Raw genomic sequence first — 16,271 nt, 5'->3', positions numbered from 1 at the left:
TGTGGCGGGCGCCTGTAGTCCCAGCTGCTTGGGAGGCTGAGGCAAGAGAATCGCGTAAGCCCAAGAGTAAGAGGTTGCTGTGAGCCGTGTGACGCCACGGCACTCTACCGGAGGGCGGTATAGTGAGACTCTGTCTCTACAAAAAAAAAAAAAAGAGGGACTAAGCCTTTAATGTGGGTTAAAACAAAAGAAGTCAGTACTTACTTCTCCCAGAAGATGGCAGTACATTCTGATTCACTGGTTACTGCATTACTAGCTGAATATTCAGAAAACATAAAATGACAGGATGGAAAAGGACAAACATGAGAAGTTAACTCTTAATCCTTTTGTGATGATTCTGGAGGTTGAAGGGGAGGATATTTGTTGCTTCAGTAACATTGTCGAAACTTCAAGAGTATGACCTTTAGTATCACTAAAGATGTGATTTTTTTCTGTATCCAAAGTATAATTGTTCAGTAAAAATCTAAAACTTCGGCTCGGCGCCTATGGCTCAAGCAGCTATGGTGCCAGCCACATACACCTGAGCTGGCGGGTTCAAATACAACCTGGGCCCGCCAAACAACAATGAAGGCTGCAACCAAAAAATAGCTGGGCATTGTGGCAGGCTCCTATAGTCCCAGCTACTTGGGAGGTGGAGACAGGAGACTCACTTGAGCATAGGAATTGGAGGTTGCTGTGAGCTATGATGCAACGGCCCTCTACGCAGGGCGACAGCTTGAGGCTCTGTCTCAAAAATAAATAAATACTTAAAAAAAATAAAATCTAAAACCTCAAATTAGAAATTAAGATGCTAAGTGGTCAAGTTGAACAGACCATTGAGCATCTCCCACCTCCCAAGTTTAGGCTGCCAGAATTTCTATTATCAATAAAAAGAAATATAAGCCGGGCGGCGCCTGTGGCTCAGTCGGTGGGGCGCCGGCCCCATATACCGAGGGTGGCGGGTTCAAACCCGCCCCGGCCAAACTGCAACCGAAAAAAAAAATAGCCGGGCATTGTGGCAGGCGCCTGTAGTCCCAGCTGCTCGGGAGGCTGAAGCAAGAGAATCGCCTACACCCAGGTGTTGGAGGTTGCTGTGAGCTGTGTGAGGCCACGGCACTCTACAGAGGGCCATAACGTGAGACTCTGTCTCTACCAAAAAAAAAAAAGAAATATAAGCCAAGTACAGGGCGGCACCTGTGGCTCAGCGGGTAGGGCGCCGGTCCCATATGCCTGAGGTGGCGGGTTCAAACCCAGCCCCGGCCAAAAAAAAAAAAAAAAAAAAAAAAACAATAAGCCAAGTACAGTGCCACACACCTGTAATCCTAGTACTGTGGGACACTGAGGTAGAAAGATCTCAGGAAATCCAGACCAGCCTGAGCAACATAGCAAAACCTATCTCTACCGGAAAAAAAAAAAAAAAATCCAGGCTCAGTGCCTGTAACTCAGTGGTTAGGGTGCCAGCCACATACACCAGGGCTGGTGGGTTTGAACCCATCTTGGGCTTGCTAAACAAAACAAATAGCTGGGCATTGTGGCGGGCACCTGTAGTCCCAGCTACTTGGGAGGCTGAGGCAAGAGAATCACTTAAGCCCAAGAGTTTGAGGTTGCAGTGATCTGTGACGCCATAGCATTCTACCAAGGGCAACATAGTGAGACTCTGTCTTAAAAAAGAAGGCTCGGTGCCCGTGGCTTAAGCAGCTAAGACACCAGCCACATACGCCTGAGCTGGCGGGTTCAAATCCAGCCCAGCCCTACCAAACAATAATGACGGCTGCAACCAAAAAGTAGCCAGGCGTTGTGGCTGTAGTCCCAGCTACTTAGGAGGTGGAGGCAGGAGAATCGCTTGTAGTCCCAGGAGTTGGAGGTTGCTATGAGCTGTGATGCCACAGCATTCTACCCAGGGCAACAGCTTGAGGCTCTGTCTCAAAAAAAAAAAAAAAAGAAAGAAAAGAAAAATGAAAGAAGAAAAAATATCCAGGCATGGTGGCACATACCTATAGTCCCAGCCACTTAGGAGGTTGAGACAGGACGCTCACCTTTCTGCCCAGGTGTTTGAGGTTTCAGTGAGCTAAGCTGATTCTAGCCTTGGCTATAGAGTCTCAAAAAACAAACAAAAAAAAAAAGGAAGAAGTTATATGTTTCCTGTTGCTTGGGATGACAAATCTTCAATTAACTGACATAAATATCCAAACTGGTAAATGCCCAGTAATTATGCCTACTGTACAAGTTGCTGTGAAATACTTAGGGCCTCCAGAGTTGGTTTCCTGCAAAGTATATGTGAACACTGAAAAAAGAACTATTCTAATAATCTCCTCTAAGAAGAAAGATTTTTTTTTTTTTTTTTTTTTACTTTGAGACAGGGTCTTGCTGTGCTGCCCAAGCTAGAGTGCAGTGGCACAATCATAGCTCCCTGCGACTTCCAGTGTCTGGTCTCAAGCAATCTTCCTGCCTCTCAAAGTGCTAGGATTACAGGTGTGAGCCACCATGCCCAGCCAAGATTTGCATTTGAGACAGGCATACTATATTACCCAAATCTGCATGTATGTAGTATATTAAATAGTGACAGATTAGTTAGAATGCCATTTGCAGAATTGCACACAAGAAGTGGCAATTTATCAGATTTCTTGAGCATCAGCCCAAGGGGTAGGTTAAACCTAAGTGGCAATACTGTGGGGGAAGTATTAACACATATCTCCCTGATTTATACATGTTCAACTTTCCCCTTAAGGGTTCTGATAATATTGTGCTCTAATAATACTGTACTAATTACCTTTTCCAGGCTGCTCGAAAATACTGCCCTCATCATGTTGGCCATTACCTTGGGATGGATGTGCATGACACTCCAGATATGCCCCGTTCACTCCCTCTGCAGCCTGGGATGGTAATCACAATTGAGCCAGGTAAAGAGAGGTATTATGATAATAATATGATGCAAATATTATTGAGTTTTACCTGAACCAACATAATTAAATTAGAAAAGACGAGGGGAAACAAGCTCATAGCATAGAAGATAAGTTTCTTTTAGATTTATCTTTAGGCTCAGTGCCTGTAGCTCAAGCGGCTAGTGCACCAGCCACATACACCAGAGCTGGCGGATTCGAATCCAGCCCAGGCAGGCCAAACAACAATGACAATTACAGGGCGGCGCCTGTGGGTCAGTGGGTAGGGCGTCAGCCCCATATACTGAGGTTGGTGGGTTCAAACCCGGCCCTAGCCAAACTACAAACAACAACAACAAAAACAGCCCGGCATTATGGCAGGCACCTGTAGTCCCAGCTACTCTGGAGGCTAAGGCAAGAATATCGCTTAAGCCCAGGAGTTTGAGGTTCCTGTGAGTGTGAGCTGTGATGCCACAGTTCTCAACACAGGGTGACAGCTTGAGACTCTGTCTCAAAAAATAAAAAAGATTTATCTCACTCTGTTGCCCTCAGTAGAGTATCTTGGCATCACAGCTCATAGCAACCTCCAGCTCATGGGCTTAGGCAATTCTCCTGCCTCAGCCTCCCGAGTAGCTGGGACTACAGGCGCCCGCCACAACACCTGGATATATATATATTTTTTTTTGTAGAGACAGAGTCTCACTTTACTGCCTTCACTAAAGTGCCATGATGTCACAGGACTCACAGCAACCTCTAAGTCTTGGGCTTCAGCGATTCTCCTCCCTCAGCCTCCCAAGCAGCTGGGACTACAGGCGCCCACCACAACACGCGGCTATTTCACCTGGCTATTTTTTGTTGCAGTTTGGCCAGGGGCCGTGTTTGAAACCACCACCCTTGGTATATGGGGCCAGCGCCCTAGCTTTCTTTTCCTTTATTTTATTTATTTATTTATTTTTTGAGACAGAGTCTCACTGTGTCACCCTCGGTAGAGTGCTGTGGCATCACACTCACAGAAACCTCCAATTCCTGGGCTTAAGTAATTCTCTTGCTTCAGCCTCCCAAGTAGCTGGGACTACAGGCGCCCACCACATGTCCAGCTATTTTCTTGTTGCAGTTGTCATTGTTTAGCTGGCCCAGGCTGGGTTTGAACCTGCCAGCCTTGATGCATGTGGCTGGCACCATAACCACTGTGCTACGGGCATTGAGTGTATCTTTAGCTTTCTTATTTAAAATCACACAATTTGTTTAATTTGACTCCTCCACTAAACAACAGATGGAGAATACTTTCTATATACTTTCTATATGTAGATACTAAGAAATGAATCTTTTGGGCAGCGCCTGTGGCTCAAAGGAGTAGGGCACCGGCCCCAAATGACAGAGGTGGCAGGTTCAAACCCAGCCCCTGCCAAACTCCAACAAAAAAATAGCGGGGCGTTGTGGCAGGCGCCTGTAGTCCCAGCTACTCAGGAGGCTAAGGCAAGAGAATCACCTAAACCCAGGAGTTGGAGTGTCACCCTTGGCACTCTACCGAGGGTGATAAAGTGAGACTCTGTCTCTAAAAAGAAAAAGAAAGAAATGAATTTTTTTTTTTTTTTTGAGACAGTGACTCAAGCTGTCCCCCTGGGTAGAGTGCCATAGAATCGTAGCTCACAGAAACCTCCAACTCCTGGGCTCAAGCAATTCTCCTGCCTCCATCTCCCAAGTAGCTGGGACAACAGGTGCCTGCCACAACGCCCAGCTATTTCTTGGTTGCAGCCCTCATTGTTGTTTGACGAGCCTGGGCTGGATTCAAACCTGCCAGCTCAGATGCATGTGGCTGGCACCTTAGCCTCTTGAGCCACAGGTGCCAAGCCTTTTTTTTTTTTTTTTTTTTTTGCGACAGAGTCTCACTTTGTAGCCCTTAGTAAAGTACCATGGTGTCATAGCTCACAGCAATCTCAGACTCCTAGGCTCAAGTGATCCTCTTGCCTCAGCCTCCCAAGTAGCTAGAACCACAGGTGTACACCACAATGCGCAGCTATTTTTAGAGACAGGGTCTCTTTCTTGCTCAGGCTGGTCTTGAACCTATGAGCTCAGGTAATCCACCTGCCTCGGCCTCCTGGAGTGCTAGGATTATAGGTGCGAGCCCCCTCGCCTGGCCAAGAAATTAATCTTTTTTTTTTTTTTTGTAGAGACAGAGTCTCACTGTACCGCCCTCAGGTAGAGTGCCCTGGCGTCACACGGCTCACAGCAACCTCTAACTCTTAGGCTTACGCGATTCTCTTGCCTCAGCCTCCCGAGCAGCTGGGACCACAGGCGCCCCGCCACGTTGCCCAGCTTTTTGTTGTTGTTGTTGTTGCAGTTTGGCCGGGGCTGGGTTTGAACCTGCCACCCTCGGCATATGGGGCCGGCGCCCTACTCCCTGAGCCACAGGCGCCGCCCAAAGTGAATCTTTTTTAATCCTGCCTTTGCTGGAGCCAATTTGTCCTGGTCCCCCATTTCGTAGGGGTGGACTACATAGGCTTCCAGAGCCCCAGTGCTCGAGAGCTGACAGACACACAGACACTCCATGCTGCAGTTGCAACACTCTGCAAGCTGCAGTGAACTACCCAAATAACTTAGCATCCAATTCATTTCTCAAAGGCTTTAGAGAAAGCTGACGACCTTGCCTTGAATGGTACTAAATATTGGGCAGAATTCAGCAGAAGAGAAGCATGGCCACATTAGAATGTGAAAGTTTATGTTATAAGAGTTGTTGTTAGACACTAATGCAGGTTTTGTCATGAAAACATCTCAATGTTAGATTCAGATGTTTTAATCTCTAAATTATATACATTATGGCTGGGAAATATCTTTTATGCCACCCAGTCATACATTTACTCTCTGTAGCCTTAGACCATGTGTCATTTATCTCAATCTAGTCGCTATATGGGTGCTTCCTTAGACTTTGACTACATTTTCACTTGCTGATCATTTTCTTTTTATCACAGGCCAGTATCAGTGAGTAGAGTAGGAAGGTTACATTTCTGTAATATGAAAAGACCTGGTATTGATCTAACATCAGGATTAGGAAGTACATTTGGGCTCTTAAATTTTTCCAAATATACATTAAAGTTTTGCAACTTCTCACTTACTGTACAGTATTTACATCACTTATATTTCCAGTTTATTTGAGAGAGGGAAAAAAATTTTTTTTTTTTTTTTTGTAGAGACAGAGTCTCACTGTACCTCCCTCGGGTAGAGTGCCGTGGTGTCACACGGCTCACAGCAACCTCTAACTCTTGGGCTTACGCGATTCTCCTGCCTCAGCCTCCCGAGCAGCTGGGACTACAGGCACCCGCCACAACGCCTGGCTATTTTTTTGTTGCAGTTTGGCCGGGGCTGGGCTTGAACCCGCCACCCTCGGCATATGGGGCCAGCACCCCACTCACTGAGCCACAGGCGCCGCCCTTTTTTTTTTTTTGAGACAGAGTCTCACTATGTCGCCCTTGGTAGAGTGCCATGGCATCACAGCTCACAGCAACCTCCAGCTCTTGGGCTTAAGCGATTCTCTTACCTCAGCCTCCCAAGTAGGTGGGGACTATAGGCACCCACCACAACACCCAGCTGTTTTTTGATTGTAGCTGTCATTGTCATTTGGCAGGCCCGGGCTGGATTCAAACCCACCAGCTCTGGTGTACGTGGCTGGTGCCCTAGCTGCTGAGCCACAGGCACTGAGCCGAGCGGGGAAAAACTTTATAATGATCATTTCTGCAGCTTCTGGTTGTTAAGGCTAATAATCCCCAAATATGCATTTTAATACATTTTAAATATGTTTTGTGTTTGTTTTCACAAAGTGCCCTTTTTACAGGTGACTATAAGGCAGAGGAAGAATGCACTTAAGTAATCTGCTAGTTTCCAGCACAAATTGAAACACTTAAAAGTAAGCCAGGTACAGTGTCTCATGCCTGTAATCTGAGCACTGTGGGAGGCCAAGCCATGTGGATTGCTTGAGCTCACAAGTTCAAGACCATCCTGAGCCAAAGCCAGACCTTTTCTCTAAAAATAGCCAGGCGTTGTGGCAGACGCCTATAGTCCCAGCTATTTGGGAGGCAGAGGCAAGAGAATGCTTGAGCTCAAGAGTTTGTTGCTGTGAGCTGTGTGCCATGGCACTCTACTGAGGGTGACAAAGTAAAACTCTGTCTCAAAAAAAAAGAACAGAGGCTTGGCGCCTGTGGCTAAAGTGGGTAAGATGCCAGCCACATACACCTGAGCTGGCGGGTTCGAATCCAGCCTGGGCCACGAAACAACAATGACAGCTGCAACCAAAGAAAAAAAAAAAAAACAGCTGGGCATTGTGGTGAGCGCCTGTAGTCCCAGCTACTTGGGAAGTGGAGGCAGGAGAATTGCCTGAGCCCAGGAGTTGGAGGTTGCTGTGAACTGAAATGCCACAATACTCTACCCAGGGCGACAGCTTGAGGCTCTGTCTCAAAAAAAAAAAAAAGAACAGGGCTGGGTGTGGTGGCTCACGCCTGTAATCCTAATACTCTGGGAGGCTGAGGAAAGTGGATTGCTTGAGCTCACAAGTTCAAGACCAGCTTGAGCAAAAGTGAAACCCATCTCTACTAACAATAGAAAAACTGAGGCAAGAGGATTGCTTGTACCCAATTTGGAAGTTACTGTGAGCTATAAAGTCATGGCACTCTATCCAGGGCAATAGCTTGAGACTCTGTCTCAAAAAAAAAAAAAAAGGCTCGGCACCTGTGGTTCAAGTGGCTAAGGCACCAGCCCATACACCTGAGCTGGTGGGTTCGAATCCAGCCTGGGCCTGACAAACAATGACATCTATAACCAAAAAATAGCCAGGTATTGTGGCTGGTGCCTTTAGTCCCAGTTTCTTGGGAGGCTGAGGCGAGAGAATTGTTTAAGCCCAGAAGTTGGGTGTTGCTGTGAGCTGTGACTTCACGGCACTCTACCCAGGGCAACAGCTTGAGGCTCTGTCTCAATAAAAAAAAAAAAGTAACTTTACCAGCTTGCTTGAACTACCAGAATATGACAGAATCATGCTAAACATTATCATGGTTCTATGGAACCTATAGTCTAATATACAAAATAACTATCATAATAATTCTAGTATTGAGAGCCAACATTAACTGACCATTATATACCACAGACTTTTTTTTTTTTTTCACAGACTTTTTTATATGTGTTATCTCATTTAATCCTCTCAACTCTATTAGGTAGGGACAGTTATGATCCAGTATTTTAACTGGGCCCATGGCTCATGCTTGTAATCTAAGCACTTTGGGATGCCAAGGCAGGAAGACTGCTTGAGGTGAGGAATTAGAGAGCAATCTGAGCACAATCCTATTTCTAGGGCAAAAAAAAAAAAGGATGAAGGAATTTTATCACAGAGAAGTTAACTTGCTCCAAGTTACCCAGTTACTCTCATTGCTAAACAGCACACTTTTCTTTCTTCTTCTCAGGCATTTATATTCCAGAGGATGACAGAGATGCCCCAGAGAAATTTCGGGGTCTTGGTGTACGAATTGAGGATGATATATTGGTGACCAGAGACTCACCTTTCATCCTTTCTGCAGATTGTCCCAAAGAGTTGAATGACATCAAACAGATATGCAGCAGGGCCTCTTGACCTTCATCGCAGCCCACATGCATCTCAGATCCACGAGGGTGTGCCCTGGCATCTCTGCACATGTGCTTTCTGTGTGTACACTTACACACGAGTTCCATCTGGGAGGGTGCAGCATCTCTATGAATGTATATCACAATGTATGTGGGATTTAAGGAAATAGAAATCTGGAAAAATGAATTTTGAACAGTACGTTACTACAGCATTAGTAACGTTAATTCAGTAGAATTAATGACCTGAATAAGTTTAATTTTTCTTTTTTTTCTTTTCTTTTTTTTTTTTTTTTTTGTAGAGACTAGAGACAGAGTTTCACTTTATCACCCTCAGTAGAGTGCCGTGGCATCACACAGCTCACAGCAACCTCCAACTCCTGGGCCTAGGCGATTCTCCTGCCTCAGCCTCCCGAGTAGCTGGGACTACAGGCGCCCGCCACAACGCCCGGCTATTTTTTTGTTGCAGTTTGGCCAGGGCTGGGTTTGAACCCGCCACCCTCGGTATATGGGGCCGGCGCCCTGCTCACTGAGCCACAGGTGCCGCCCTTCTTTTTTTTTTTTTTTTTTTAGAGGCAGAATCTCATTTCGTTGCCCTCGGTAGAGTGCTATGTAATCACAGCTCACAGCACCCTCCACCTCTTGGGCTTAAGCGAGTCTCTTGCCTCAGCCTCCTGAGTAGCTGGGACTACAGGTGCCCGCCACAATTGCAGTTTGGCTGGGACTGGGTTCGAACCCACTACCCTCGGTATATGGACCCGGTACCCTACCCACTGAGCCACAGGCAACTCCCTAAGTTTAATTTTTCATCATAAAGAAAAGTTTTGGTTATATATATCCATTCATTCCAGTTAACACATTTAAGCATATAGAAAATTCTCTTCTGTTCTACATTTTTTGTTTTTTTTTTTGTAGAGGCAGAGTCTCACTTTACCACCCTCGGTAGAGTGCCATGACGTCACATGGCTCCCAGCAACCTCCAGCTCTTGGGCTTAGGTGATTCTCTTGCCTCAGCCTCTCGAGCAGCTGGGACTACAAGTCGCCGGCTACAACGCCTGGCTATTTTTTTGTTGCAGTTTGGCCGGGACCGGGTTTGAACCTGCTACCCTCGGTATATGGGGCCGGTGCCCTACTCACTGAGCCACAGGCTCTGCCCTGCCTTTTTTTTTTTTTTCTTTTGAGACAGAGTTTCAAGCTGTTGCCCTGGGTACAATGCCATAGCATGATAGCTCACAGCCTCAAACTCTTGGGCTCAAGTGATCCTCTTGCCTCAGTTTTTCTTTTTTTGGTAGAGATGAGGTCTTGCTCTTGCTCAGGCCTCAAACCTGTGAGCTCAAGCAGTCCACCTGCCTCGGCCTCCCAGAGTGCTAGAATGACAGGTGTGAGCCACTGCGCCTGGCAGAAAACTCTCTTCTTGTCTTCAGGTCCTATCCTTCCTGCACTTCTGCTGAGATCCACTTAATACCATAAGAGTTTGTATGAGCTAATCTCCCAGGTCTCTGCCTGTGCTAAAATCCACCTGTTAGTGATTGTGGGTGATTAGTACCTAACCTTCCACACCTCCTCCGTACCCATTCCAGATCCTGCATATCTACTACAGCCACACAAGCCCTTAGGGGCATTGGTGTCCAGCAATCTTACAGTTCAGCCAAAGTCCAGATTCCAGCAACACTAGTTCTCAAACAAAACAGTTGTGAGCCTTTCTTGCCATTTGGTTGCCTGTGCAGCCTGTAAAGTGTTATGATAAGGAAGGAAATGGAAGAAAAGGAAAAGTATATATATATATTTTTTTGTTTTGTTTTGTTTTGTTTTTTGAGTCAGAGTCTCACCTTATCACCCTCGGTAGAGTGCTATGGCATCACAGCTCACAGCAACCTCCAACTCCTGGGCTTAGGCAGTTTTGTTGCCTAAGGTACAGAGCCAAAAGCAGGCAGGCAATGACTTCATCAGAAGATAAAGATAATAGTTTTTTTGTTTTGTTTTTTTGTAGAGACAGAGTCTCACTTTATCATCCTTGGTAGAGTGCTGTGGCGTCACACAGGTCACAGCAACATCCAACTCCTGGGCTTAGGTGATTCTCTTGCCTCAGCCTCCCCAGTAGCTGGGACTACAGGCGCCCGCCACAACGCCTAGCTATTTTTTTGTTGCAATTTGGACGGGGCCAAATTTGAACCCACCACCCTTGGTATATGGGGCCGGTGCCCTACTCACTGAACCACAGGCGCCACCCTCCATATGCATCTTTCGAAGCCTTGTTTTGTTTTGTTTTGTTTTTTCTCATTTTTGTAAGGTAAGAAAGGAGAAACCCTCAACCATAGAAATTATATCTTAATTGAGATAAAACCAGTAAAATCTCCAGGTAAAAATATCGTAACTCATTAAAACAGAAAAATTCAGCTTTGTTATATTTTCTGCAACATCTATGCTGTACGCCTTCCTCCCCTTTGGTAATATTATGAAGACTACACACATGAAGGCTGAGTGCTGCCTCTCCCTCTGCTGTGCCCACGTCAGAGGTTACAAGTAAAGCAGAGTGAGGCATTGCACCATTCCAGCTGTGTCCTGAGCATCCTTTGTAGCCATATTGCTACCCCAAAGCAGAATTTGAATTAGGAACTATGTCCCATCCCTCAACTGGTATGTATGAGAGATGATAATGTAACCTATTTGTGTATGCATTAGAAAATAAGTAACACAGATGGTGGCAGCACAAAGAACCCTGCTTGGAAGAGATTTTTAGGGTATGGTTCACTTTTTAAAATGTTAAGTTTCCTGAAGCAGGATCGAAGCCCATAACTTAAGGTAGTAGGGTAAGTGTTAAGCCTGTGCAAATATCTTATAAGCCAAGATGTTTTTAATGCTCCTAGAGTAAGGAGAAGATGGATGCACCGATAAACCCTAACAGCAGAGCAGAATTCCATCGTTACAAACCATGTGGGTTCTCCTGGTTGTCTCTGCCTGTGTGTCACTGTGTTAGAGCATCAGTATTGTTGAGATCACAGGTCCCCACTGGAATCATCTTGGGATATGCTCGATGAGGGCCTGAGGAAACTGCAGTGTTTAGTAGCATTTCTTAATGCTCTGAATGACTTTCGTGCAATTGTGTAAGTTCAATTTGGACAAAATGCTGTTACTTTTTAAGGTATTACTATTCACTGAAAATAGATATGTTATTCCCCAACAAGGGAAAAGCCTTTGTTACTGGCATTTTAAAAATGAACTATAAAACAATACAGAAGTGTGTGGCGTGTGTTATTTTAGGATCTAGAGTTTACAGGTTTGAATATGAGAACATTTTCTTGTATGAAATATTTTACAAGATATTCATTAACTGCTGTCACAAAACCATGACAGCAAAGTTGAGATGATCTTGGCTGTTGTAGAGGGGGAAAACCTGAGAGAAGGTTAACTCTACAAAATGGACCCATGTCTCCAGATAGCCCTTGTAATACTGGAGGCTGTAAACTATAGCTTGAGCATTTTATGAAGGATGGACTTTTGTGGGGAAGTAGGACTAATTTGTAAAATTGTGAATATTTGAACTTTGGCAGTGAGCCATATAAGGGATTATAAGTTAGCCTTCTCTCCCTATTAGGAACCACCTTTAAAATCTGAGGCATAGGCTCTGCGCCTGTAGCTCAGTGGCCAGGGCACCAGCCACATACATCAGACCTGGCAGGTTTGAATCCAGCCCCGGCCTGCCAAACAACAATGACAACTACAACCCCAAAATAGCCGGCCGCTGTGGTGGGTCCTGGTAGTTCCAACTACTCAGGAGGCCCAGGCAAGAGAATCGCTTAAACCTGAGAGTTAGAGGTTGCTGTGAGCTGTGACGCCATAGCACTCTACCTATGGGAACAGCTTGAGATTCTGTCTCAAAAAAAAAAAAAAAAAAATAGGGAGTATAATGTTCCCTTCTGACAACAAAAAAGTGTGGTTCAGGCAAGTCACATCTTTGAGGTTAGTAGACTCAGATGAAAGATCTGGAGACAGATGGAGATGATGGTGGCACAACGATACAAATGTACTTAAATGCCACTGAACTATGCACTGAAAATTGGATATGATTTGGAAATGTTACGTATATTTTAACTACAGTAAAAATTTTTTTTAATTTTTTTTTCGTAGTTTTTGGCTGGGACTAGGTTTGAACCACCCCCTCCGGCATATGGGGGGCCTGCGCCCTACTCCTTTGAGCCACAGCTGCCGCGAACAATAAAAATTTTTGATAGAAAAAGAACTATATTAGCATGTGGACAAGAGAAAGAAAAGGACTAAAGGCAGATTGAGCTAGGTGCAGTGGCTCAGGCCTATAATCCTAGCACTCTGGGAGGCCAAGGCAGGTGGATTACCTGGTTGAACCAGAGCAAGACCTCCATCTCTAAAAATAGCCAGGTGTTGTTGGGGTTGTCCCAACTTCTCAGGAGGCTGAGGCAAGAGAATAGCTTGAGCCCAAGAGTTTTAAGTTTCTATGAGCTGTGACACCACAACACTCTACTGAAGGCAACAAAGTAAGACTCTGTCTCAAAAAAAAAGATGTGCCCAGGCGAGAGTTATCAGGAAACAGTGTCAAAATACAGTTTAAAGAGCAGAGACTATTGCAGGAAGAAAGGAGTGAAGCAACAGAAGCCTGGCAGTGGCCTGCACGTATTTGAGAGCCTGTCACGCAGAACATTTCATTTTATGCTGCTCCATTAGGCTGAACTGGTACTGGTGGGTGGAAGCTCGTGTGCAGAATCAGAATCTGAAAGTAAAGGGAGTGTTAGAGACTCGGTCCACTCCCCTTACAGGTGAGTCCAAAAAGACAGGAGGGACTTGCCTTGTCAAAGTTTGTTAGCAAAGTTGCAGTTCGGTCCACAAACAGGTTTCCCAGCTCTGAGAGCAGGGGATTTTCACAACAGCACACTGATTCCTGCAGCCTATTCCAACCAACGCATCTCTACCCCCTCACAACCAGTCCTTTGCCTTCTGACACTTAGCTAAGTAGCTTCCCCTCCAGTTTCAATGAAAACCCTCCCCTGTACTCCCTTAGAAGTCAACGGGCCCATGTCCCTCTGTCTAAGCTCCTAAGTCCCTTCCACTTGTGCCTGGACCTCTTGTGGTCTCTCTCCCTGTGCCCCCTCACTAATGTGCCTCCTTTGTCCCAAAACCATGTCCTCAGACTACCCAAACCCACAGATTGATGTATTCTTTTTTTTTTTTTGAAACAGAATCTCAAGCTGTTGCCCTGAGTAGAGTGTCTTGGCATCATAGCTCACAGCAACCTCAAACTCTTGGGCTCAAGCAATCCGCTTGCCTCAGTTTTTCAGTTTTTAGTAGAGATGGGGGTCTTGCTTTTTCTCAGGCTGGTCTCAAACTCCTAAACTCAAGCAATCCACCAGCCTCAGTCTCCCAGAGTACAAGGATTACAGGTGTGAGCCATGGCGCCCAGCCTTTTTTTTTTTTTTTTTTGACGTAGACTCTCACTATGACAACCTCAGTAGAGCGCTATGGCATCACAGCTCACAGCAACCTCTAACTCTTGGGCTTAAGCGATTCTCTAGTCTCAGCCTTCCCAGTAGCTGGGACTACAAGCGCACATCACAACACTTGGCTATTTTTTGGTTGCAGTTGTCATTGTTCTTTAGCAGGCCCAGGCCAGACTCCAACCCGCCAGCCTTGGTGTATGTGGCCGGCACCCCACTCATTGAGCTAGGGGCACTGAGCCCTTTTTTTCTTTTTTTTTTTTTTGTAGAGGCAGAGTCTCACTTTACGGCCCTCGGTAGAGTGCCGTGGCCTCACACAGCTCACAGCAACCTCCAACTCCTGGGCCCAAGCGATTTTCTTGCCTCAGCCTCCCGAGTAGCTGGGACTACAGGCGCCCGCCACAACGCCCGGCTATTTTTTGGTTGCAGTTTGGGTTTGAACCCGCCACCCTCAGTATATGGGGCCGGCACCTTACTGACTGAGCCACAGGCGCCGCCCGAGCCCTTTTATTTATTTATTTATTTATTTATTTATTTTTTGGTTTTTGGCCAGGGCTGGGTATGAACCCGCCACCTCCGGCATATGGGACCGGCGCCCTACTCCTTGAGCCACAGGCGCCGCCCCCGAGCCCTTTTTTTTCTTAAGACAGAGTCTCTCAGTGGCGAGAGCAACATAGTGAGACTCTGTCTTTTAAAAAAAAAAAAGTCTCTCTCAGTCACCCAGGCTAGAGTGCCCTGGCGTCACAGGTCACAGCTCACAGCAACCTCAAACTCCTGGGCTCAGGAGATCCTCTTGCTTCACCCTCCCAGATAGCTGGGGACTACAGGTGCCCACCACATTGTTCCACTAGTTTTTTCTATTTTTACTAGAGACGAAGTCTCGCTTTTATTCAGGTTGGTCTCAATCTCCTGAGCTCAAGTGATCCACCTACCTTGGCTTCTTACAGGCTAGAGTGATGTAACCTTGGCCTCTTACAGGCTAGAGAGATGCATTTTTAAATTTCACTCAACTTCTCTAAATTTTCTACTCTCTTTTGCACTCCTATTTCTTGAGTGAGTCACTGGACTCACTATTCAGCTAGTAACGACTCTGAAACCAATCAGGGTAACAAAAAGCAGTCAGTATCGTAATACTTAACCTCTAAAGTCTTGTACTTCTAGTCCAGTCAGGAAAATAGAAGCCACCCTAAATACTTAAAACAGAAAATGCAATATCAGGAATTGGTTTCACAGGAGCTGATAGAACAGCCAAATGGCATGGGGATGTCAGTAGGCTCAGGGAGAACAGGAAGCCTTTACCAACCCCGAGCTGGATGACAAAAGAAGGAAGTGGAATTTCTTTCTTTTATTTTATTATTTTTTTTTTTTTGCAGTTTTTGGCCAGGGTCGGGTTTGAACCTGCCACCTCTGGCATATGGAGCCAGCACCCTACTCCTTGAGCCACAGGCGCCGCCCAGAAGTGGAATTTCTTAATCCCAGGAACCCAAGTCAGCTGGAAAAGGTGGCCACAGAGGGCCCAGCAGGAATGGAAATCAGAGACTACACAGCTTCTCAGATTTCGTGACTTTATGAGTATACAAATAATACAGTTATATTTATATACACTACTCCAACAAAATCCAAGACTCTTTTTTTGTAACATGCAAGACCAGAGTATAAATCTGAATATTTCCTGACAGAGACAAAAATAACTAGATTTAATACCATTCTAACTAAAATTTGACTTCCAAAAAGTAACAATCTTGCCACCATTCTATTGATTTATATCAAATTGCTAATTGACACAACACCTTATAAAGATTAACTTTCTTTTTTTTTTTTTTTTTGTAGAGACAGAGTCTCACTTTATGGCCCTCGGTAGAGTGCCGTGGCCTCACACAGCTCACGGCAACCTCCAACTCCTGGGCTTAAGCGATTCTCTTGCCTCAGCCTCCCGAGTAGCTGGGACTACAGGCGCCTGCCACAACGCCCGGCCATTTTTGGTTGCAGTTTGGCCGGGGCCGGGTTTGAACCCGCCACCCTCGGTATATGGGGCCTGCGCCTCACTGACTGAGCCACAGGCGCCGCCCATAAAGGTTAACTTTCAAATGGTCACACCGAACAACGGAGTTCTTGTTTGAGTTCTTTCTCCAGTTCTTTCCTCCTTTTTGTTCTGGGACCACTTAGTATCCATCTTAGATCCGATTCAGGTTCTGGGCAACTAAGTATATCATATTCACCTAAATCATTTGTGCACAACTGAAACACTCTCTTACAAACTAACACACAACCAAAAGGCCTCTTCTAAGTGACTTCAGCTACTTATGTTTAAAAATGTGCATTGAGGGCGGTGCCTGTGGCTCAGTCAGTA

At 45.7% G+C, this 16,271-nt stretch overlaps 1 protein-coding gene across 5 annotated transcripts in view; it reads left to right on the top strand.

The window, feature by feature from the left end:
• Nucleotides 1-15,354, top strand: part of XPNPEP3 (X-prolyl aminopeptidase 3) — a 62,436-nt gene extending 47,082 nt beyond the window's left edge. For 3 of the 5 annotated variants that reach the window (XM_053582691.1, XM_053582690.1, XM_053582694.1), the window contains 2 exons: nucleotides 2,759-2,879; nucleotides 8,303-9,072. In XM_053582691.1, the coding sequence (XP_053438666.1) occupies nucleotides 2,759-2,879; nucleotides 8,303-8,469 (288 nt within the window). In that variant the 3' untranslated portion in view covers nucleotides 8,470-9,072. Of the gene's footprint in view, nucleotides 1-2,758; nucleotides 2,880-8,302; nucleotides 9,073-15,294 lie in introns of those variants that run through there. The other 2 variants (XM_053582692.1, XM_053582693.1) reach the window with 2 other exon arrangements.
• Nucleotides 15,355-16,271: the final 917 nt, after the last annotated feature.

The sequence above is a fragment of the Nycticebus coucang genome, chromosome 3 (assembly GCF_027406575.1).
Source record: "Nycticebus coucang isolate mNycCou1 chromosome 3, mNycCou1.pri, whole genome shotgun sequence".
NCBI classification, from domain to species: domain Eukaryota; kingdom Metazoa; phylum Chordata; class Mammalia; order Primates; family Lorisidae; genus Nycticebus; species Nycticebus coucang.
This window is presented reverse-complemented; position numbering and strand designations above follow the sequence as displayed.